This window comes from Oryzias melastigma, linkage group LG9, assembly GCF_002922805.2.
Source record: "Oryzias melastigma strain HK-1 linkage group LG9, ASM292280v2, whole genome shotgun sequence".
NCBI lineage: Eukaryota > Metazoa > Chordata > Actinopteri > Beloniformes > Adrianichthyidae > Oryzias > Oryzias melastigma.
Window position 1 is genome coordinate 29,908,904 of NC_050520.1, and position 23,040 is coordinate 29,931,943.

Below are 23,040 nucleotides of genomic sequence, written 5' to 3' on the forward strand. Positions count from 1 at the left end.
ATAACATTCTGTAGCCTACATTATACAGCTGTCTGTAACTCAAACCTATCAGAATCTACATTGTTAGGCCGACACAGACGAGGAACGAGGAACGCCATTGAATTCTAAATTAATTGTGTTTGTTTAAAAAACAAACCTACCAAAGTAAAAGCTGGAGCGGATCTTTTGTGCCACAAACCCAGAATTAAAATCTGTAAGACTGAACAAACGAAGCAAATAAAAAGACGGCAAACAAACGCACATATGTCAACCTTTTCAAGAAGGAAAAAAGGGCAGTGAAACATGAAGCTAAGACTCTAACATTAGGAACATTGCATAATAAAGTAAAGAAGAACAACAAAAGATGAAGCAGAGCAAAAAGCAAATGTTTCAAATGCATGTGCTACAGTGCAAATTAGAATCTGATAAGACTGTAAGTAAATGTGATGGAAAAAAGTTTTATTCACAAACAGCAAAGCTAAAGTGTCTTGAATCTTCTTTAGATTAAAAATAGTCCAAAAATTGTTGTTGAATTTTATTTTGTTTAACTCATTGTTGTTTAGGCCATGTTTTATTAGTTACACCATGTCTACATTTGACTAAAAGGTAAAGTAGTCAAGTTGTATTTTTATAGGACGTCTCAGTGTTTAAATATTGAGCAGCAGGTTTTTAGATTTGAATGATACTAAATTTATAACTTGCCTAACTAAAAATAATACTCAAAAAAGAATAATATGATAGGTAAATATGTGGTTTCTTATAGATTTTGGAAGAAACATGCATAAATAGCTATTCAAGTGTCATCTATGTACATAGTTCAATTAATTCTTGTTTTGTCTAAACTGTTTTTTTAGCTGTATTTGTATGTTTTAGTTAATAAATTTGATTTAAATAATAATAAAAAAAATCAAAGATTGCTCATTTAATCAACTTTAAAGGAAATAATTTTTGTACAGTTTCGTTAATTTGGCACATTGCTGTGAGGGGGTGTGGCTATGTGATGTCACACGTGTCCATAACCAATAAAGGAAGGAAAAATAAAGGAAGTGAAACTGTAGGAGCCAATCATAGCGCAACACCACGATGCAGCGTAGCAGAAGGGGATTTCTGCTCAAAAAAGGGAGCTATCGCTTTAGTTTGTCAGCTTTAGTAGCCCAATAGCTAACAAGCGTTTCAAAGAATATCCAATCACAATTTTTGAGATGCTGCTAACCCAGGTCTCCTTTGCGATGTCGAAGCAGTTCCTCAGTTGCAGAGACACTCCCCGCCCCTTTAAATGATTGATGGCTCAACGGACCAATAGGAGCTCGAACTTTATCCTGTTGTGTCCAATCACGGAAGAGTACAGAGAGGCTTCGTAGAGAGTACAGTGTGTTGCTGTTGTCTACATCAACCAGCCAGTATTTGGAAGCACTTTGATAAACTGTCGTTGTTCTTAAACTGATGTCAGTCGTTATCTGCGTGTCAGACGAAGCGCGTGGCGTGTCACGAGCGATAAACCAGCAGTAAGCTAGCCGCAAACCGATAAAATTGAGGAGAATCGTCGGTACGAGCTTAATATACATTTTTATTTATTTTTTAATTTTTTTCTATCGCTGTCACATCATTTAAGTTTGTGACAGTTCAACTGGCTAATTTATTTCTCGGTTTCTTTATAAAAACGAAGCTTTCAAGAACTTTCTTTTTTGGAACTTTTTCATTCCTAACGTCAGCGAACCTGTTTTTGTCTTTTTTGCTAGCCAATCAGCATTTGTTTATTGACACCACTGGATTTTTCGCCAAAAACGTCTAAATTAGTCAAATTAAAATAGAAAAGAAGCAACCTTTATTAAGTAATTAATTTATTTAGTCGGGAAAAGGCTTACTTTAGCTTTGATTAGCTAGCTACTCAAACAGCTTTTAGACAGACACCAACATTAGCTCTTAACCAAATTAAAAAAAAAAAAAAAAATCTGGGACCTTTAACTCCTGCTGATAGCCAGCAGATCAGCCCTCTAACGTTTCACGCCGCCTTTTAAAAACGAAAAACGGACGGAGCATCACAGCAGCTGAGGTGCTGGAGAGGCAGAGGTAGGACGTGAGGAGGAACGCTGTGTACAGTCACGGAATCCCTCATCGGATTGTTATAATATCCCAGTTATTGTTGAAAATGGCGGCGATCGGAATGGTGCAGATGTTGATCGAAGCAGCCGAGTATCTGGAACGCAGGGAACGAGGTAAATAAAGCATATTTACATTATGTGCTTTGTGACAGCTTCCCCCCCTCTGAGCATTACAAAGACTGTGTTTGCACACATGATCAATCGGTTCACGTGATTTCAAAGCGTCCTTTAAGCACTTTAATTCTTAGTACACGGAGTTACCGGCTCAGATAATCATCGTTGCAGGGGTTTATTTGTTTTCTCCACATGTAAGGGCATGCAGCTTCACGTAAACATGCATTTAAAAATTCTAACGATTTGGGTGGGAATAAATGGAAGAAATCAGATGCAGGAAGATGGTGTTTGCAGGAAAGCTCCTCCTTTCCTTATGTTGTGGTTTGCTTGTGGGGTTTATTCCAGTTTAGGATGACATCATTGTCCAGGCTGTTGGGGTGGGGGTGGATGTGAGGGGAGGGGGGGCACTGTGTGAAAATACTGCATGAAATCATTTAAATGCAAGCATGCTCTTAAACATTTTTTTTAATAATGAAAGAGTCGAGCACAGATGCACACCTTGCAGCCTTCTGGCATGACCCTAACTGTTGCAGTATTTTCCATCACCAGATATGAAGACATGTGATCCACTGTGTTTGTTTGTTTGCTTGCAGAAGCTGAGCATGGCTATGCCTCCATGCCACCCTTCAGCAGCAGCAGCAGCAGCCGAGAGAGGGAAAGCTTGAAAAGGAAAAGCAAAAGCAAGAAAAACACAAGTAGCAGGTAAAAAACATTTGAAATCATGTGACGAGAGTCATTGTTTAAAAAAAAAAAATTCAATCTCTTACTTGAACACAAACCTATTTTGTGGAGAGAAAACGTAACGATAGATCAGCGGGGAAAAAACATAAAAGACTAAACTGGAAATGTAGTCAAAAGATAGGAAAAAGGCTTTTCCCTGGCTGGGGAAACAGTTGTTTAAATAAAATTCCCCCTGACTGTCATAGAAACATTTCCAACCAGAATATTCTTGTTCTTGGGACACATGCAAACACAGTACTTTGAATATTTCCTCATCTAGAACAGAACAGGATCTTCATTTGTATTATGCATGTTATCATACTCCAAAAGTGTCCAAACACCTCGATAAAAAACAACCAAAAATATCCCCTTGGAATTTATCATTAAAAAAAATAAAATAAAAATTGTCAGTTTCCTAACATGACCAGTTCATTGGGATTTTGATGCTTTCCATGTTTGTTTAGTGTCATACGCCATCTTTGTATGTGATAAAGGCTATTTTCATGAGTCTAATATAGCTATGTCACTGTAAAATTTTCCTAAAATTTAAATATATTTTTTTTCAAACCTTTCTTAGGTAATAAAAAACACTTCCTACTTATTTTTCAATGTGATAAAATGTTCTGTTTTGTATTAAGAAGCCATTATTGTGTAATATTAGCATAATAATATATCTAAGGTTTCCATCACCATCACAGATTGCTGTCCTCTTGGTTCTTGCCATCACCCATTTGTTTTAACTCATAGTTTTGGCCTCATTTCCTCCTTCTGTTGCGTTTTATTTTGGGAGCACTTCCTGTGTTCATGTTGGAGCTCCTCTTGAGTGTCCCCTCAGTGGAAGTCTGCTGCCATGAATTTGTAGACGTCATTGTTTTTTTTGTTTTTTTGTGTGTGTGTGTGTGTGTTCTGCTGCCACCCTTTTTTTTCCTTCTGTTTGGCAGCTTTAGTACATTTCCTCTGACGACAGGCCTGCTGCACTTAAATGTGTTTTGCAAACTAATTTACTAGTATTTCATCTAAGAGAAAATTTGATCCTCCTTCAGTTTCTATTAAAAAATTCTTCATCCTTTCTAATAGCTTAATAGACCCAGATAAGTTCAAATTGGGGTTTTTATTGGACAATATTGGGTAAAATGTAGAAATATATTACCCTCCAGGTCTGTATATTCAAGTTAATGTTGAAGAAATAGCTTGTTATGAATATTGATGCTCCAATCATCTTTTAATCTATCATAAAAATATTCCCAGTGCTCTTTTAATTATGATTATGCTGTTTTTTTTCCAAAATCCAAAAACTTGTGTTGTTTTCCAGGACATAGTTTTTGCAGAGCGGCAGCAGTTCATTAGAAATTTGTCTCAAAGTTGTGGCACGGAGTAAGCCCACCCCTACTTCCTGTAATCCATTCGTTTACACTCTCTTCCGCTAGCTTGCAGCTCCCCACACTGCCAATTTAACATTACCAATGCAACAAAAAAAGACGAGCAATATTGGAGCTATCTAGGCGTGCTGTTTTGATCCAGTTGCCAGCTCGGAGAAGTTCATGGATCTATTCATCTGCCAAATGGAGGCACCTACAAGCTTTTTTTTTGACCAGACGTATTTATTTTTTTCGTTTGCTCAAAATTCACCAATATTAAACAAAGTCATACTCACAAGTGCAATTTTAATCTGAATTTTTACAATATTTTTCCTTCATCATCAGGAACATGCCACAAGAACATGTTAAAAACACCAAAATGTGTTTTTTTTTTTATCAGAGTGGGTCTTTAAGAAACAGCTTGTCTTCCCACGGATGCCATTGATCAATCTAAAAGACTAACTGAGCAACGTTTCTTACTCCGACGGAGAGATTTCATCATAACGGCATCAGGAATCTAAGGAAATACTTTGTTTGACGGTTTAACTTACAGAAAATGACTCACGAGGGTAATTTCTAGAAAAACAAAAGTTAAAAGAAAAACGTTTTAAAAAAGTCAGTGTTTTGCAATAGTCTAAATCTCCATGTCAGTATGACTGAAATGCTGTGGTGAGGCGTTGATTAGGTTGTGACTACACAGAAGAAGTTTAAGAAGTGGCATAGGTCATAATATCACAACTTTCCAGACATAAACTTTATTCTTACAGATACCTGTCCCTATTCTGCCTTCACTGTCAACCGTCAGTCGTTTTGTTAATACCTGCTTTCCTCATTCCGGCTTTGCAGTGAGGAACAATGAGGTCAAACTGTTGGGGAAAACAGGAACGCACATTTAGAGAACCTTACTGGATAAAAACATCATCAACATGTATATTAAATAAAAAAAATAATAATTTAAATAGAATTGGAAATGGAAACACATTCAAATTGTTCTTATGAAAACATTTGTTTATGTTGAATATTATAGAACTAGACAAAAAGCTGCCCTCACAACAGTGTGTGTGTCCGGGTGAGGAGTATGTTTAGACTTTACGTGGTGTTCTGCAGAGAGCCTGACTGACAGCAGCAAACTCCCCTTTGGCTTTTAGGTGAACGGCCTCTCGGCTCCACAAACTGGGTCAGTCAAGGTGACCGCCGGACACTTTTCAGCGACAAAGCCCGTCATGCCAGAACCGATCCTTTCCATCGACACAAAGGCAGTCGGAGCCCATAATCTGAATAAATCAATCGCGTCCGAGCACATTTTTGTTTCAGCCTACAGAACTGGTATTTTCCTCAGTTCTGATCAACAATCCTGACCAGGAGGACGTATAGAGTGTGTGGATTACTGTCGAGTTAGTACATAATGTACAAACAAGTGGCACTCCTGAAAAGCACCGCTCTGTTGTTAAGTCACCGGAGCTAAACTGGTCTGTCACAGAAAAGAGTCTAAGCTCAAATTCCATATCAAGCATGTCGTTTACAAATGTTTCCTATAGAATTTTAAAGAATTAAAATAATCCATCTGAAGCTTTTAATTTTCTTTGCATTTTTTCAAATCTTTTCGAAGCAGAACTGAAAGATGCTGATCTGGTTTCTGGATGAGTGCGTGCGAGGCTCTTCTCTTTAAATCAAATATTTGTTGTGCGTCAGCTGTGACTGACAGCTCTGTGACCAGCAGCACTGTTTGCTGTTCCTCTGTGACCAAGCTGTCAGGGGCCCGTGCAGCTCAGCTGCAGGTCACGTCTTAACACGCCGAGCTGCCTTACATTTTTTAGGCCTGCAGAGTGAAGGAAGAAGCATCCACTTTGAGTTTTGTTTTCTCTGAAGATCTGCTGCTCAGCTGCAGCGATGTGACGTTCCTTAACACCGTGGTGCTTCATGTTTTAGCACCAGCGTTGCTACTGAAGGGGTTAATAGATACCATTAACTAATCATGAAGGATCTATTTTTTGCCGCGCTGTAAATTTTTGGCAAATGTAGGTCAAGAGCTTGTGTTTATGTCAGCCCTCCAGCTCCATCCCCCGTCAGTTTTCTGCTCCACTCCTGAAGCGAATGTTCAAATCTTGGAGGAAGGGAGTCGCGTGCTCCTCTTGCGTACACGTGCGTTTGTGTCCATAGTAAAGACTCTTCCCTCCCCCTCATCTCTCTTTTTATACTGCGTTGACACTTCTTCTCCTCTCTTCTCACCTCCTCCATCCTTCTGTGCTTCCCCGGCTCGCTTCTTTCTGGCTGGCAGTCGGTCGAGAACATCAGCTTTAGCCGTTACGGGTACACCTCAATCCCAAACCGGTGTCTGCACCCGGAAAGTGTCTCAGGAAGGTCACAGAGATCCTGTCACCCTCGTTGTTCGGGCAAATCAAGTCGCGGAGCTCATCACACTCGTTGTTCAGGTTTATAGAGCTCCGTGGGGTGAGGCTCCTGCAGTCTCGCTGAAGAACAAGTACAGCAATGAATCATGGCTCTGCAATTCCCTGATTTCCCTGCTTTCAATTCTCTGCTTAGATCTAAGAACAGACGAAAGTCTTTTTCATTTTCTATGATAAACAATTAGGCAAAGAAATACAAGTAGTAAAGATAATAAATGATATACGAAATCAAGATTTTTTAAAGTCCCACTCTGACCATCTTTTTATTGTAAAACCGCATCCAACAGTGACTGTTGGCATGAAGTTAGCCTGCCCCTACTTCCCGTCATCCATCTGTTTATCTTCTTTCCCGCTAGCTTACAGAGGTGCAACAAAAATGTCGAGAAATATTGGAGCCCTCCAGCTGAGCTGTAGAGTGAGCAGATCAGGGAGCTTGTGCCTTGGAGCTTCTATGTCACAGCTACAAACTTTTTACAACCTCTTTTTTTTTTGTCTGATTCGCCATGAATAAAGAATAAAGAAATATCCAGAAATGCAATTTTAAGCTTCATTTTTTATAATTATGAGAACATTTTTAATAAGAACATGTTAAAAACACCTAAAATACGATTTTCATCAGAGTGGGTCTTTAAGAATAAGCGAATTTTTCACTAAATAGTCATGCATATAAACTCACATTTATTCTAGATTATGACAGGTTTCTTAAAAAGGGCCTTAGGTGAGCTTTTCCATTACAGGCTCAATTGACCGGGCTGTTTAGGGTTAACCCCAACCTTGAATCAAAAACAATAAGGTTGATTAAAGAGAAAGTCAAGACTAATAGACATGAGCGTCCTCAGTCTGGCTTTAGAACACTGTCATGCATTTGTTTTTATTGCCGTGTATGAATTCGCCTCAGTTGCTCCTGAGCATCAAAGGGGTAAAACATACTGTAGAGGGGCAGATAGTCAGAAGCTTTCCTGCCAGCGCTGTTATGTCACCAGAGGCTGTTTGCCCTGTGCAGGAATGCACTCTGACTGCAAAGGGCCAAGAGTGAAAGGGAGCACCCCCAGTGATTGGCTGAAACACGACGATAGCCATTCAGCCGCACGACAGTCATCCTGGTGACGCTTCACCACCACTAGTAGAAAATTGGCTCAGATCTTTCTAAATCATTAGATACAGTGATGCAAGAAAACCCTTTTGAAATGTTTTCGCTGACCTAACGTCTATAGAAGAAGATTCTAAATGTGGCATCCAAGTCTTGTTTCCCATGTCGAGACGGTGGCTGTGAAAGGTCTAGAGTTGCTGAAAGTGTAGTCTATTTTTGGACCTGGAGTGGGGGAAGTAGGGGAGTCAGGTGGAGGTGGAGGAGATCAAGAATCCGAAGGGGATCTTCTTCTTCTCCTCCTCCTCCCCATCCGCCCCATGCTTAACCCCTTTCCCCAGAGGTCACCAACGCATTTCCTCTAAAATCTATCCTTGACCTTGTTTTTGCTTCTGTCTGCATGACTTCAGAAGGGCTATGAGTGTCTGCCTGTACTTCCTGTTGCCTTGTTAGGACCTGTTTCTGTTAATGACCATTGACTTTATAGGAGAACCTGACTGAGTGACTTCTCCCCCTTGTGTTCCAAACAGAAACTACCCGCTGAAGCCAAAACCCCATAGACTTTTATTGAGAAATAAAAAGCTATTACTCAGTCATTTCGTTTGTCAGAATGACCATCCGTGCTCTGATATCTCTTTTTTTAACAAGTTGTTGTTGATCCTAATTTTGTTTCAGGCTATTTTTTCTTCATCCCAAGCTATTCAAGTTATAAACTAGCCAATCAGATGTCTCCTGCTGGTCCCCACAATTGTTTGAAATGTTTGTTTTTGCATTCAGTGGAAGGGGTGTGGACTTCCAACAAGCTCACTCCTGATTGGCTAGAGTGATTATTATAGAAATGTTGAGTCAGACCAACTTTGACCAATCACTGCTTACTAACAACGACTGGTTCCAACATGGCCGCTTCCATATCAGGAAAATATGGCAACTTAATTGGGTTTATTTTGTTGGAGCTGGAATTAAACCATTGTCTGTGGGTGATGTCATACTCATTCGCTCCAGTTCTCAACGTTCCTTTTGAGTATCCCAAGTCCTGACTGGGTCAAACGAGGTGAAATCTTTGAGGGCCTCTAAGGAAGTGGAGTGAGACGGTATAAACTGTTGTTTGTTAGAGCAGGGGTGTAAGTTGATGCAATGCTCCGAGACGGATAGCCATTTAAACCAGAATGTGTGTGCGCCACTGGCCTCAACACACCTCCATCTCTCATCTTACCTTGACCGTTTACTCCTCCACCCCCACTCTGTTCTGGACTGCATGTATAATGGATAATCAGCCAGAATGGCGGGGCATAGTACTGTCTTGTGTTTCTAGTTACTGTTACTATGTTTACCCCACTTCTCCCCTCCCCCTGGCTTCATCATGTGTCTGTGTGCAAAAAGTGCTCCTCACAAAAAGCCTCCCCCCTGCATCCTCCAGGCCTCAGGGCAACAAAATACCCAGAATTTCCTTCATTTTTACCCACAATCTCATTTCGTCAGCTGTTATGTCTGCATGTACTCCCACACAGCCGCTGCCGGCGCCCCTGCAGTCAGGCACATAAGAAGGAGAATCTAACCTTGTTTAATCATTGGTTCTGTTTTTCCTGCTCGGATATTTAAATAAGATTTTCCTTTTTCTTTTTGTCCTTCTTTTTCTGCAGGTCTACGCACAATGAAATGGAGAAGAACAGGTGTGTGGGAAACCTCCTTATCTGTGTGTTTGTATGTCTGCGTTGGTCCGCAGTCTCAGCTAACGCCTCCAGAATAATTCGGACTGTAAACTACATTTTGCATCAGGGAAATTCATCTTACAACTCATTTTGAGTCACTGTGCTGAAAGCGTTGTCCAGAATTAAAACCAAGGCGGAAAAAGAGAACCAAAGAACAAAATCATTACATTTAGCTCTCAGAGTTATTCATGTAGATGAATTCAACTCAACGTCATTAGAATTGAATCTTAGTTTTTTCATTTCTTCTATTTAAACTGCTACAAGTTAAAAACCCTCTGAAAGCCACAAAAAGTTTGAAAAATAAAACACATCATATGTATTTATACTGAATTCTCAGTAAATGGCAGAATATTTCCTCTTGTCACCCATGTTGGTGCTTTGGAACAATGGAGTTAGCGGCACCACGAAGCAAAAACCATGCAGACGCATCTGACAAGGACAACAAACTGACTGAAAGAGTCTAAATGGCTGAATAAGCCAATGTTCATGCAATCTGAGCCCCCGTTTATTTATCACTGTGTATCGATCCAGTATGTGGACGTTAGAAACGGAGAACCCCGTGAGACTAAACTAAAGATCTGTGTGTAGCTTTAGATCCGATTCAGTTTTGACAGCAAGTTGTATAAATTTATACTAGGGAGTCAAAGAGGTTTCTTTCTTTTTTGGTTGGTCAAATCGCCAGCCTGGTTTGTTTAGCTGAGTGATGTTTTTTGAGTGTTAAATTCACTTAATTCTAGTACATTTTAATATTTATTTAAATATTGCCTTTTGTCTTAAAAGAATACAAACTAGAGCTGCATGATATGAGGAAAATTTGCAATTTTTGATGTTAATCAATAATGCCATGACAATATGAATTGCAATACATGAACACGTAGCAATACAACAAAAAACAGCTAATGTATCATTTCCATTTTACTGCAGCACTTTTATTTATATTTAAATCAACATCAACTCAAATTATACTGAAATTTACCTCAGGTGAGAACTTGTATTTTGGGAAAACACGGCAAAGACTAATAGTCTTTTTTTTTTTCTGGTGGCCAACAGCTAATATGAACGGCAACTAAGGACAGATTCAGTTAATGTGGAATTTAAAAAAAACCCACAATGGTTGCCCCGTCTATGCATCCGTCTAAACATTTAAGATAACCATTTATTGCGATTTTTGCTAATATCGTGATGTCGATACATTTTTGATTTAATGTGCAGGCTTATTGTCGATATTCTGTTTTTACATTTAGCCTCTGCTCTGAAAGTCTATGGCTCATTGCAATAAGACTGCTAGTTTATTTGGTTTGGTGACCACCACAACAAACAATAAATCAGATTTCTCAGAAATGAATCACCTGGTCATCTCCGATTGGGCATTGGTTATCATATTGTAAATACTTCAAGACCCAGACGTTCTGATTTTCAGTGATTTTGCGTTCCCAAAACTGAAAGAATGTTCACCCATTTACTGCTAAGTTTATGACTTTGTGAAACCGCAAATGACACTTAAGGAATCACTTAAAGAAATAAAACTGAACTGTAAAGTGCTTCAGTGGATTTCTTTTTAACTAAGTCGGAGTTTGTTCACCGCAAATCTTATGACTGAAGCAGCGAGGTGCCGTCTTCCTATCAGCTGACTGCGGCTCTCCTTCGACTTGTTTGAAATAATTTTTGCAGAACTGATACATTTGGGGAGATAATATGATCTAAGTGGAGAAACAATGTGTGTGGACTAGTTTCTATTTAAAACTATGGCAGGAATCAATGTACAAAGCGTTGATTGTAAGTGATGAAAGATGGTGGCAGGAGTGTCCGTAACTGGAATTCCTTTTCAAGTTTTTTTTTGGCTGTAAAATTAAAATGAAGTGAAATAGAAAGAGAGAAGTGGATGACACAAGTGCCATGTCTTATCTGGTAGAACTGGTTCTGTGAAATCCCCTTAATTCCCATCTTGCTTTTCTGCTGTGGTTGCATATAGAAACCAGGGCAGGTCTGCATATGAGGCCAGTTCACTTCCACGTAACCCGACGCCAAGCACCACTTACTTTGCACTCAAGTTTCTCCGTGCTGGCTGCGGCCGCTCACTTTGAGGGGGTCAAAGGGTGAGAACACGGATGGCGAGCTAATTTATTAAAGGCAAAGCTGTGCTGCTGATCCAAAGTGTTTTGAAGCAGTTCTGTGTTTCACTTGAAAACACCACCACGACTCTCAGTTGTGATTCCCTAGAAATGCAACCTGCACATTCAGTGTCAAACCAGGTTCTGACCTGAGGCGGAAAGTGCACAGGTGTGTAGCTTGGAAACACGCTCGCCTATTGACACAAAAAACCCAGATAACCTGTTGCTGACATGGCACTGAGCGCTCTGGGCAGACCCCTCTGTGTCTCACAACCATGTGACCTGCACTGTCTGATGGCTCTGCTTCTCCTAAGTGTTGTTAAACAAACAGTAGCTTGCCCTGCTGATCTCGTATTATGTCAGAACAACACGGACAAGGGCATTTCCATGTTATGTAATGACAGGCTGCATGCCCTTTGGACTTGAGTCAGCTGAGACGCAGGCACTGGGTTTCAGTTGCTAAAAACTGTCCTACGTGTGTGTGCGTGCAGAAGCGTAGGTGCCCATAAGGCTGATTTGAGCATCGTCTGCCCACAGTCCGATCAGACAAAGACCCCTCAATGAGATTTGAATAACTTCTCCCGGAAGTGACGCTCTAATTGGTAATATTTGCAGCGACCGGGAAACGAGGAGCTCATTTTTCACAATTGAAACAAAATCAAAAAGAAGCAGAAGCGAATATCAGGAGGAGTCTGACGCACACACGCCCACTCGTTCAGACTAACGCAAACATGCAGGCGAGTGCACACTCCTGGAGGCTGGAGGTGTGTGTTGTGTAACAACAGGGTCAAATGGTTACCAACACCCACCAGACCTTAGCAACAGGAGAGGAGCAACAGGAAGCACAGAGCAAAGGAAAATGTAAATGTGTGTGTGAGACGGTTTACATTAGGAATTTGGTCACATGACCTCAGGCTTTCAGTACATTCTGTTTGCTTGAAAAAAAAAGATTTTTTTTTTTTTACTCAAAAGTGAGAAGTGGACACTTTCACACAATCTCACTGAGCAGTGACTCTGCCATGTGTGTGAAAACAAAGTAAATCCAAACTATCTTTAGATCTTTTGTGCCGATTTACTAGTTTGGCAAGGAAGCTCTTCTTTCCTGTAACGCTTCGTAGTTCTCGCCAAAAGAGGAAACGTGGCATTTTGTTGCTTTTCAAGTGCCTCCAGGTGGAGTTGGTTCGATCCCCATTTTATCCAAACTGCACCAGCATCAGATGAGCATATATCACTCTTTGTGTTGTCATGGTGACCATTCAAAAAGGTGGTCATCCAGTAAATGTCTAATTGGAAGTGTTGAGTAATTTGTGAGTAACAATGACAAACGTGTTCAGAGCTGGACGTTTAGATGAAATAAACACATCTAGTGTTTCTTTAATGTTTAGTGTTTAAGCACAACTTTAACCCAGAGAGTGTTGGAGCTGAGACTGTGGGACTATTCTTTTCTTTACAAATGTATCTGGTTGTATTTGTTTTTCCAGAGGCCCTTATCTTTTTTTAATCACTTTTTCTTTCTTTCCAGGCGGGCACATTTACGGCTGTGCTTAGAGCGCCTAAAGTCCCTCGTTCCTTTGGGACCAGATGCTAACAGGCACACCACCCTGAGCCTGCTGATGAAGGCCAAAGATCATATCAAGGTGAGTGTTTGTGTGCAAAGCAGCGGGGAGAGGGCATTTATCAACAGCTCTTCTGGGTGTGGGCAAAACTGTGTTTGAGTGACTGAAATGTCTCTGATAAGCTGGTGTGGATGTGGACTCGTGCACGCAGGCGGCGGCAGCAGCAGCTTTGCTGAGTTGTTTTTTTCCGCAGAGGTTGGAGGAGGGCGATAGGAAAGCTCAGCACACCTTAGATCAGCTACAGCGGGAGCGGAGACACCTGAGGCGGCGTCTGGAGCAGCTGGGGGTGGAGAGGACCCGCATGGACAGCACCGGCTCCACCCGGTCATCCGACAAGTCCGACTCGGACCAAGGTGAATCCTCACAGCTCCAAACGGTCCTTAAAGAGAAAAAGACTGAACCTTGTTCAGACTGAAGACGAGATGTTGGAAAAATATGAAGGGAAACCTAAAACCAATGAGACAAAAACTGCTTACATTAATACTTCTGACACCAATAGTGGTGCAAATTATCATTTACATGAGTGAAATTGTTGATTTTAATTACATTTTAGACATATATTTATTCAATTAGTCGATAAAATTGTTTCAAGCAAAAATTCAAAGCTATAAAAGCTAAGGAAAAAATTAATAACAAATCCATGTATCCATGTGGCTCTGATGTATCAAATCTATTTAATATATTATTTTATAAGCTGATTAAAATGAGAAAAAAATAAATTAATTCTTCTTGACATACCTACTCCTATTAATAGTATTTGCACTTATACATACAAAACAAACACATAGAATACATTTAAATGATAGTCAAATAGAGTTTGATTAATTGCCAGAAAAGAAATGGGAGGAACCAAATTTATATGACCCCACCCCATAAATTGGATTAATGTTAAAGTTCAGAGTGAATAAGTCGGTAATTCCAGTCAAAATGAAGAGGAAACTTCTCCTTCGTCAGGAATTTTTTACGTTAGCCTGATGTGTGGGAGGGGTAGAGTCACTGTCACACCGCCTGATTGTTGAGGAAGAAAAAAGCCACACATGCCTCACATTGGAGTCTTGGTCATTTCCCAGAAAGCCCCAAAAATTCATGAGTTGTGTCATTAGTCATCTCTTTGAAAAAGTCTAAAGACGTAGCCACAGATTTGCTCAATTGGCAAAACCACTGCAGGCATGCCGAAAGGCATCCAGGTGAGCAGTTCAGACAGCAGTTTATTTTGAAAAGCAGCATGGAGATACGCCTTGCGCAAGAGATTTGCCGCATGCCTCATCCCATCTGGGTGTTTGTCCCTCAGGCCTGCTACCTACCAGTTTTTTTCTAAGGAAGTTCTTAAAAAATGAGATCATCCAGGTGGTCGTTTTGTTCATCTGACTTTGTTTTTATCTCTAAATACAGTAAAAATTGATGACAGCCGACTGTTTTATAGTTCCAAACATAACAATAATGTTTGTTTGTCCCAACAGAAGACCTGGATGTGGATGTGGAGGGGACAGACTACCTGCTGGGCGACCTGGAATGGAGCACCAGCAGCGTCAGTGACTCAGGGGACGAGCGCAGCAGCCTGCGCAGCAGCTGCAGCGACGAGGGCTACTCCAGCGCCAGCCTGCAGCGCCTGCAGGACTCTCAGGAGAAGGCCAAGCAGCTGAGCTGCAGCCTATAAACAGCACTACTCACTGAAACACCGCCCACCTCGCTCCCATCAGCAGCTCCCATACCCAAAGCTGTCCCCTCGGTCTCCCCTCCATCTCCATCCAGGCCTCCGCGGGCTTCCTCGTCCCGCACTTCCTTCTGGACTGCGCCGCCTTTGATCCGGTACTTCATCAGCGGGCGGTCTTAAGGGCGTCACACGCTCCCCACAGCGCCAATCAAACTAGTGGGATCGAAAAGACACTCCAGCGCTCCGTCCTTCAGCAACAGAGAATGTTACCACACAATGTCCCACTGCCTCTGTTTCTACGCCTCAAGAGCCATGGGAAGAAGCACTTAGAGATTTCACCTTCACACACACACACACACACACCACTTCATTACTCCTAGTTGTCCAATGACCTCTCGAAGGCGTGACGGTGTGGTGCGGGGTCTCGGCTGCCGCCCTGCTCACCAGTCAAGCCTCTTCACGCTTTCTTGCACTTAGACTGCGTCTCTCCAGCGGCGCCACGGCATCGAGTGAATGTTTGTGAAACGTGGCGGTACACCGCGAGAGCCAGCAGCAATACCCTTTTTTCAGCACTCGGGACTTTGACCATCCAGGATGACCGCATCTATGTCCCGTCCACACCTGCCATGAAGAGAGAGAAAGCAAACACAAACCTTGTGCAGCATGAGATTGTGGGGTCGGAGTGGGTGGGGCTTAGCATTAGTCTCTCTCTGATGATCGTGGCGTCTCCTCAGCATCTCCTTCAGTGTGCTCCACTCGTTTCCAACACCAGCTTAACCCCAGGTGCTGGCGCGTTTCTTTCACTTCACTGCCCCAACGAGCGGGTTTGACGGACAGGACGGGGAAAACCCGTCCGCAGGGAGAGCCCAGAGGCTCCGACACATTCCACGGGGAAGAGTTGGGATCGATAGCGTTATTTTTACAACAAGAAAAAAAAAGTTCCTGCCAATTATTTATGAATGGAGAGTTGAGCTTGAGAGTAGGCGAGCCACCCTGAAGCAGAACAACTGGCCTTGAATGTACAGAGCGAGGCCCGACTGCGTGTTCTACAAAAGCACTAAACGTCGACAGCAACACCTTTTCTCTTTTGCCTTCTCAGCTATTTATTGTTTCTGCAGAAATGCACACCTTTTAATGTAAATAATTTCAGAAATATCTGTCTATCGGAGAACGTATTTATTAGAAATACTATAGAAAAAAATCTCTATGAAAATATATTTAGACATAGCTTTTGTTCTTGTGAGGTTTATCAGAGGTTCTTATATGTCGTTTGTTTGCACAGCCAAGTCACTTGGTAGAATATTTAGAGGTGTCTCTTGTGCCCCTGCAGCTGTTGAATTCGGCACAGTGCTCCTAGGAAATGTTTTATGTCGTGGTGGGTTCTAGCAGTTCTCTCGCAGTGTTTTTTTTTTTTTTTTTTTCCCCCCTCTCGGTGCGGTTCAGGCGAGGAGAGGACCAGAGGTGCATGAATGTAAACCTCTCTAGAGTAGCAGCACGGTGCCAAAAGAAAGGGAAAAGAAGGAGCGACGTTAGAGGAACTGCTATGGGATTGTTTGCTGTTTGAGTGTGGCATGCTGCTTATTTTTATCTTTTCAGATGTAGGAACTGTGTAGCCCCGATTGCAGGGAGAAAAAAATGTGGGGTGGTGTGAGTGGGCAGGTGTGCCATCTGTCCCGGCGTGCATGTGTGCGTTCTTTTAATTTCCACCGTCTTCAGAGAGAAATCATCAGGGTGGTGGAGGGTGGGTGGCTTTAAATAATTCTAAGGCTATATTTCTGTTTGTTTACTAGCAGAATGAAAAACACAAAAAAATGTTTTTTTGGTTTAAGCATTGATGTCTTTTTCTCGTTTTAACCCATACGCGTTCTCTCTGCCTTCTGCCGATCTACCTGTATGTGCGCGTGCATTTCCTGTTTGCCAAGCACGACTCCCTCCTCCACACGCCGCGCTGGCCTCCACGGTGCACACCAGAGAGCATGCTCAGTAGATGTAGATATGTTAGAGGGTCACGTGCACCTATTGCTCTGCAGCTGCAACCACCACTCCTTCCTGGTGCTTTCGGCGCCTGCCCTGAAAAGCAGGCGTGGAATATCTTGAAGAACAAGACTACAGTCAGACCAGTTGTTTAAGCTACAGCTTTCATTGTCAAGGGGGGGAAACGTGTGCGTCTTTAATCCTTTTCGCACATGTCGTCCCTGCGTGGCTAAAAAAAAAAAAAAAAAATGCCTTAAAAACAGACTCTAAAGTATGATCTGACTGAAGCAAGTGACGTTTATCCAAATGTATGGCCGTGGTCATTCCTTTTCATCGTGGCGGTCTCAGGTATGGTGCTTTCCTGCGTTACACCCAAGAAACACTCTGACACGCTGGTGTCTCCACGAACATCTTCATCACCTGCCGCCTTGAACATCAGAAAGGTCAAACGTCTGTTTTTCTGATAAATAAGGTGATTTTTTCTGCACTTACTTTTTAAGATGGAAAGAATTTGGACTTCTATTTAAATCACTTTAAATGTGGGGATTTGAAAAATCCCTTTCACAATGAAATGTTGGGCAGCGATTTATATTTGCCAGTGATCTTAAAAGAATAAACTGTTTGAAACCCTTGTTTACTGACCTACAACCTTGTCGTGACCCTTCTTTCATTCTATATAAATATAAAATACTGACACATTAATGGAGATGTAATGAGGGGGCTATGAACACCAGATGAAGAGGGAGTCGATCGGAACACTCAAACTCCAGATTTGTGTGATCACAGCCGTCCAAGTGCTGCTGCATGAGCAGCGATCGAAGCCAAGGTAGATGAAGGAGAATGAGGAGGAGGAGGATGGGTACACAGAGAAGCATTCTTCGTCTTTCCAGATAAAGCAAGCCAACAGCTATCTATTATCTGCCCTCTTTGTGGTGTTACAGAGAATCCCGTTTTTGACTCAACTAAAGGAAAAAACAGCCCCAAACATACAAATCCTAAAAACAAGTAGATGTAATTTATTGAAAATTAATTCAAATTAAAATGTCAATACAACAAAATGAAACCTTTCTTGTCTCGTCAGGCTTTAGGAATACCGGTTCTGCTTGATCCTCTCTTCCAAATATGGTCACTTCTGTTTTTTTCTTAATTTTCTTATTTGGACTGCTTCATTCTTTGCCCAACTGAAACTCTGCTCCACCCTTGGCACCCCCCTTAAACTGCTCTTAAGTATTGCAATACATTTTTGTCGTGCCAAATCTTTTGTCAACAAATCTCCCAGACGCGTCTCGTGAGGCCGGTGAGTCAGCACCGAGACAATTCCTGAACGCTCGCCCACGTGGAATTCACCTGCTCTGATTTACATCCTCATGTTGATCACTGACAGATATAGTACAAATTCTAGTTTAAAACTCACCAATGAGTTTCACTTCTGAGGGAACAATTCAAATCTGATCAAACTGATTCAATGTTCAAATCATGTAAAGATTGTTTAATATTTAACCGTCTCAGATTGAATGGGCAACAGCAGCTTCTTATCTCGGATGTCTTTCCTCCTTGGCATTCTGTCAGAAAAAACCTTCACGTTTAAGGAAATCAAAACAACACCTCTGCTTTTTGCAGAGGTGGTCACGCTGGTGTGCTTTTAGATAAAATGCGTTTGTCCAAGATGCAGTTTACATCCTTAAATTCTGTTGATGTTTAGTGTGAGATTTACAGTATATGTTTACAAAGAAACATGTATATCTCACACTTCCCCAGCATGAGACAGAATGTGAAAAAAAAGAATCACATTGTTGTTAAATGTAATTGTAGGTTTTCAGAAGAGACCAAAATAGATCTCTTTGGTATGAACACCACTCGCTGTGTCAACATCATGCCCACTGTGAAGCATGGGGGTGGAAGCATCATGCTTTGGGGCTGTTTTCCTGGACAAAACAACAGATCCATATAAAAAGAAAAAAAAAAAAAAAAAAAACAAATAGAGCCAAAAACTTCCTTTCATCAGTGAAAGCTTTGAGAAAGAAACTTGTCTGGATCTTCTGGCATGTCAACAACCTCAAACACATCATCAAACACAAATTAGAGGTTACATAAAAATCATTTCAAAGTTTTGGAGTGGCCCAACCAGACTCTTGACCTCATTTCAATAGAAGAAGTCTGTGTTGCCGAGCAACAGCCCCAAACATCACAACTCTCGAGAAGATCTGCATGGGAGAATGGACCAAAATAGCAAACAGGAAACCTTTGACTTCTATCTGCTTAGTACAGATACAGTATCGGATTATGCCAAACAATCTTTAGTTAAAATGGACTAACATCCTCATCCAATCCGTGAGGCCCACCTACATTTACAGTTCTTCTTGTGTTTCATTTTTAACATTTCATTTTCCATCCATTCGTTTTCTTTTCGAGATCAAAGGGATGCCTAATGTGGCGTCCGTTGGCTGAAGGCGGGGTATACCCTTGACAGGTCACCAGCCTGTCGCAGGGCCACAAAGTCACACGCCCTTGCAGTCACTCCTAGGGAGAAGTTAAAGTAATCAATCAATCCATAAAGCGTGTTTATAGACTGTGAGGAAGTACCCGGATAAAACCCACGCATGCATCGGGAGAACATGCAAACCCCACCTCGAAATGACCCAGCTGGGATTTGAATTAGGGGGGTCACTCAGTCCAGTTCTCATATAGTGTCAACCGCCCAGACCATCCTACTGCCACTACCGTGTCTGGCTGTTGTCATTCAAGTTTTATGTTGTTATTTTTTGTACCATGTGGAACAATTCAAACCCTTGAAACATCCGCTTTATAATTCGGTGTGTGCATTCTCATTGTGCTCACTGACCTCAAGTTTGGTGGCTAAAGGCGCTCTGTCAAAAGGTTTTTAGTATGACTATGAAGTTGTTACTCTTCATGGATTGTTGGAGCATTGTGGGTAATGTAGTCAGGAGCCTGGTGGAGTGATACGTACTATTTTTCAAATGTTTGTGAATGACTTGAATAAGGTTTGACTGTTTTGTTTGGATTAATGTGGCTCATAGTCAGAGATAATAGGCTATTTTTAAAATGAAACACATTTCACTTTCTTTAACCTCAATGGAGGGGTAAAAGAGTCACATGTGGCTCTGGAGCCGCAGGTTACAAACTCCTGATTTAGGACCTGGAATGACGAGAATTTATAAAACAAAATTTATATTTTTTGATTATGACACAAACCTTTGAAATTTGAAGGTATTTGAAGTTTTAATTTTTAATGAGTAACTGCTTTTATATTAAATAATACTTAAAATGATAATAAATAAATAAAAATTAATAATTTTATAAGGAGCACATTTTTTTTATGTATTTTTTTCTGGAAACTGATTTGCAGTGGGTGCAGTTGGGTCGTCTCTTTCCATCTAATCCCTAAATCCCTTCCTGCAGTAAAAAAAGCATTCGCCAAAAGACATCCTTCACATGTTCTCAGCTCATGAAACTGGAGCCAGGCATCAGAACGCAGCTTAGCCTGAGCCCAGCACCGGCCGCTTCTGCCCCACCGTGTTGACATAACCTGTGCTCTGCACGGCAAAAAAAACGTTGTGCAAGTGTGTGTGCGTTAGCTTTGTGTCAGGGTCACAGCCTTACTGACCCACCTCTCTATGTCCTCATTGGCTAGATTAGTCAAATCCAGCAGCTTATCTGGGACCTGGACGCCCAGTTTACTTTGACCTTCACCTCTCTGCCCCACCCTGACTCATCATCAACACACACTCACAGCGAGGCGCGTTTAGAAACTTAACACAAAGACCACGCCCCCGTGACACGCCTGTACAGTACAAGCAGCACAAAAGGCCTCACAAAACCAATCCTGTCAGAAAAAAGAGTGAAGACTTCAGGGATTATTCACGTACAGACGTCAAGTCATCAGAGAGGAGCATTAAATGATCTTCTCCTCCTGCCCTGGCTCCACCCACCAACATTTTGATCACGCAACGTGGATTATGCCTTAAGTCATTCAAAAAACAACTTCAAGTTTAGCTGCTAATCATGTTTAGTCAGAAGTTTTTTTGTGATATTTATTTATATGTGTCCTGCACTCTGTACAGTCGCCATTTTGTGTGATGTCATGTGAAAAGGGTCTATATAGAAAAACAAAAGTTTTATTTGAGTGATTTTCACAAAATTTCACCCATGTACTGCTATGTTAAGCCTTTTAAAAGAACAGAAGATTTGTTGACCTTTGACCTCAGGAAGAGGCTGCCATCTTGAATTTTCTAAAAAAGAACAAAGGTTTTAAAAGAATTTAGGGTGGGCCTATAGCAGCCGCTCAGCCAGCGGGGGCAGATAAAAATGGGGTAATGGGGGGAGGGCGGGTAGCACCTGCGAGGTGTACAACCCTGCTAGTAGCTTCAATTTTTTATTACTGTTTCTCTTTGGATTATGTCTACCTGATCATAACACTGGAAAGCATCTGACATCTCCACTTTTGCAGAATGAATGAGGTTGAGAAATAATTGAAATGAAAAGTCCATCCCATCATAAACAGCGTGACTTACACGCAAACCAGGCTGTCCAGCATGAACGCATGTGTTGGGTCTGATTCATCATCTCTGTGTGATGGTTTAGCGTTTTGTTTTCTCATACAAACATGAAGATAACAAATGCAGAGTGTATTTGTGTGATATTTTCTTGAAGTTTTCTTGCTGCTGGATGTTTAGCCCTTCACATATCCCTGACCCCACACCAGCATGTAAACACTCACTGTCCTGCACGCTGTAAATTACACTCTGAAGCAAATTTCCCTCCAAACTGCCCAACTTCATCCCAGCTTCCTCTGATTTCACCACCGCCAGCCTGCTGCAGCACGACTCTGAGATCTGAGTGACACGATCGTCTCCCATCACAGCTGATGGATTAGATCAAGGGATGAAGATTGGAGCGTGAGTATGTGCGAGTCTGTGCGGACAGATGGAGATCTCTGTGTGAGGGAGGGAGGGAGGGCGGCGAGGAGGCCAGAGCGAAGCGAGCGCAAGCATCACTTAAAGCGAGCTGAAGACAGAACAAAAGCTCGGGAGCCGAGCTGCCAGGAGCAGAGTGGCGAGGCTCTTCTCACTGCCCCCTCACTGAACGCTCGCGAGTAACACCTGGCATATCAAAGCACCCAAAAGAGAGCCGTTTCAAAGCAGCAGGGCTGGTGGAGAGCATTTTGATTCGGTGCTCCCATGGAGATCCAGGATTTGAGAGTCACTGGAAGCCATGAAATGTTACAAAAAGCTGCCGTGGTGGTTTACACCGGTTAAGTGGATCTATTTCAGTCTTTTAAAGGAAAGACATGCAGTCCTAATATTTGAAGATCATTTAAATCATTTGTTTTCTCAAATTTAAACCTTTTTAAATTATTATTTTTATCTTTTTTGCTTAAATTTGCGTACTAGAATATATATATTTTTTAGGGCCAGGAATCGATTAAAAAAATTAACTAATTAATCGCAAACCTGGAAAAAATGAATCGCGATTAATCACTATAAATTTGTTCATATTCACTTATTATTTGCAAATAATCACAACATAAAATCACACACGAAAATCTAAATTTAGAACATTTTTTCTTAATTAGTGCTGTCAATAAATCACTTTAGAATAGTAGAATTGACTAAGAACTATCCATAACAGCAGTTTATAGATAGTTCTTTGTCAGATATATTATTCTAAAGTGATTTGGACTGATTTGGCCAAATAACATGAAAGCTATTGAAGAAAAATGCGAAAATTTACACTAAAAAATTGACTAAAATTGGAAAAAGCATCAAAAGCTAATGTAAACTGCTGTATTAGATAGTTCCTAATCTGTTCTACTAGTTGAAATTGATTTGGTCTAAAAACCTAAAAGCTATTGTAAAAAATGTGAATATTTACACTAAAAAATTGACTAAAATTAGAAAAAAGCTAATGTAAACTGTTGTTATAGATAGTTCTTAATCTGTTTTATTATTCTAAAGGGTTTTGGTTTGATTTGGTGCAATACTTTAAGAGCTATTGAAGAAACATTCTGTCATTTGTTGACGGTCCCTAAATATGAACAGAGTGAATGTCTGTCGAATGTCCAACCTAAAACTAACTTCACCAGTCAAATGTTTTTAACGTATGGCATGGAAGCCTGAACCGCTGAGTTAAAGCGGACTGCTTCTTTGATTAATTGCGTTAATACATATTAACACGTTAATTATTTTTT

The 23,040-nt window shown here is 41.2% G+C and overlaps 1 protein-coding gene across 2 annotated transcripts; it reads left to right on the top strand.

Annotated features, from left to right (window-relative positions):
- The first annotated feature begins 970 nt into the window (after positions 1–970).
- On the top strand, positions 971–17,480 carry mxd1 (MAX dimerization protein 1). Of its 2 annotated transcripts, none has more exons than XM_024274619.2 (6): positions 971–2,195; positions 2,789–2,897; positions 9,409–9,438; positions 13,111–13,225; positions 13,398–13,557; positions 14,668–17,480. In XM_024274619.2, the coding sequence occupies exons 1-6, from the start codon at positions 2,129–2,131 to the stop codon at positions 14,859–14,861; spliced, it is 675 nt and encodes a 224-aa protein (XP_024130387.1). In that variant the 5' UTR covers positions 971–2,128; the 3' UTR covers positions 14,862–17,480. The 2 variants fall into 2 exon arrangements, with proteins under 2 accessions (XP_024130387.1, XP_024130386.1); XM_024274618.2 differs by having other exon boundaries at positions 1,272–2,195; positions 14,665–17,480.
- Positions 17,481–23,040: the final 5,560 nt, after the last annotated feature.

Excerpts from the sequence above, each read along its gene's own strand:
- mxd1 (XM_024274618.2), top strand. The coding sequence starts at position 2,129 with ATGGCGGCGATCGGAATGGTGCAGATGTTGATCGAAGCAGCCGAGTAT. Across the intron at positions 2,898-9,408 it reads AAGAAAAACACAAGTAGCAG|GTCTACGCACAATGAAATGG; the intron begins GTAAAAAACATT and ends CTTTTTCTGCAG. Across the intron at positions 9,439-13,110 it reads AATGAAATGGAGAAGAACAG|GCGGGCACATTTACGGCTGT; the intron begins GTGTGTGGGAAA and ends CTTTCTTTCCAG.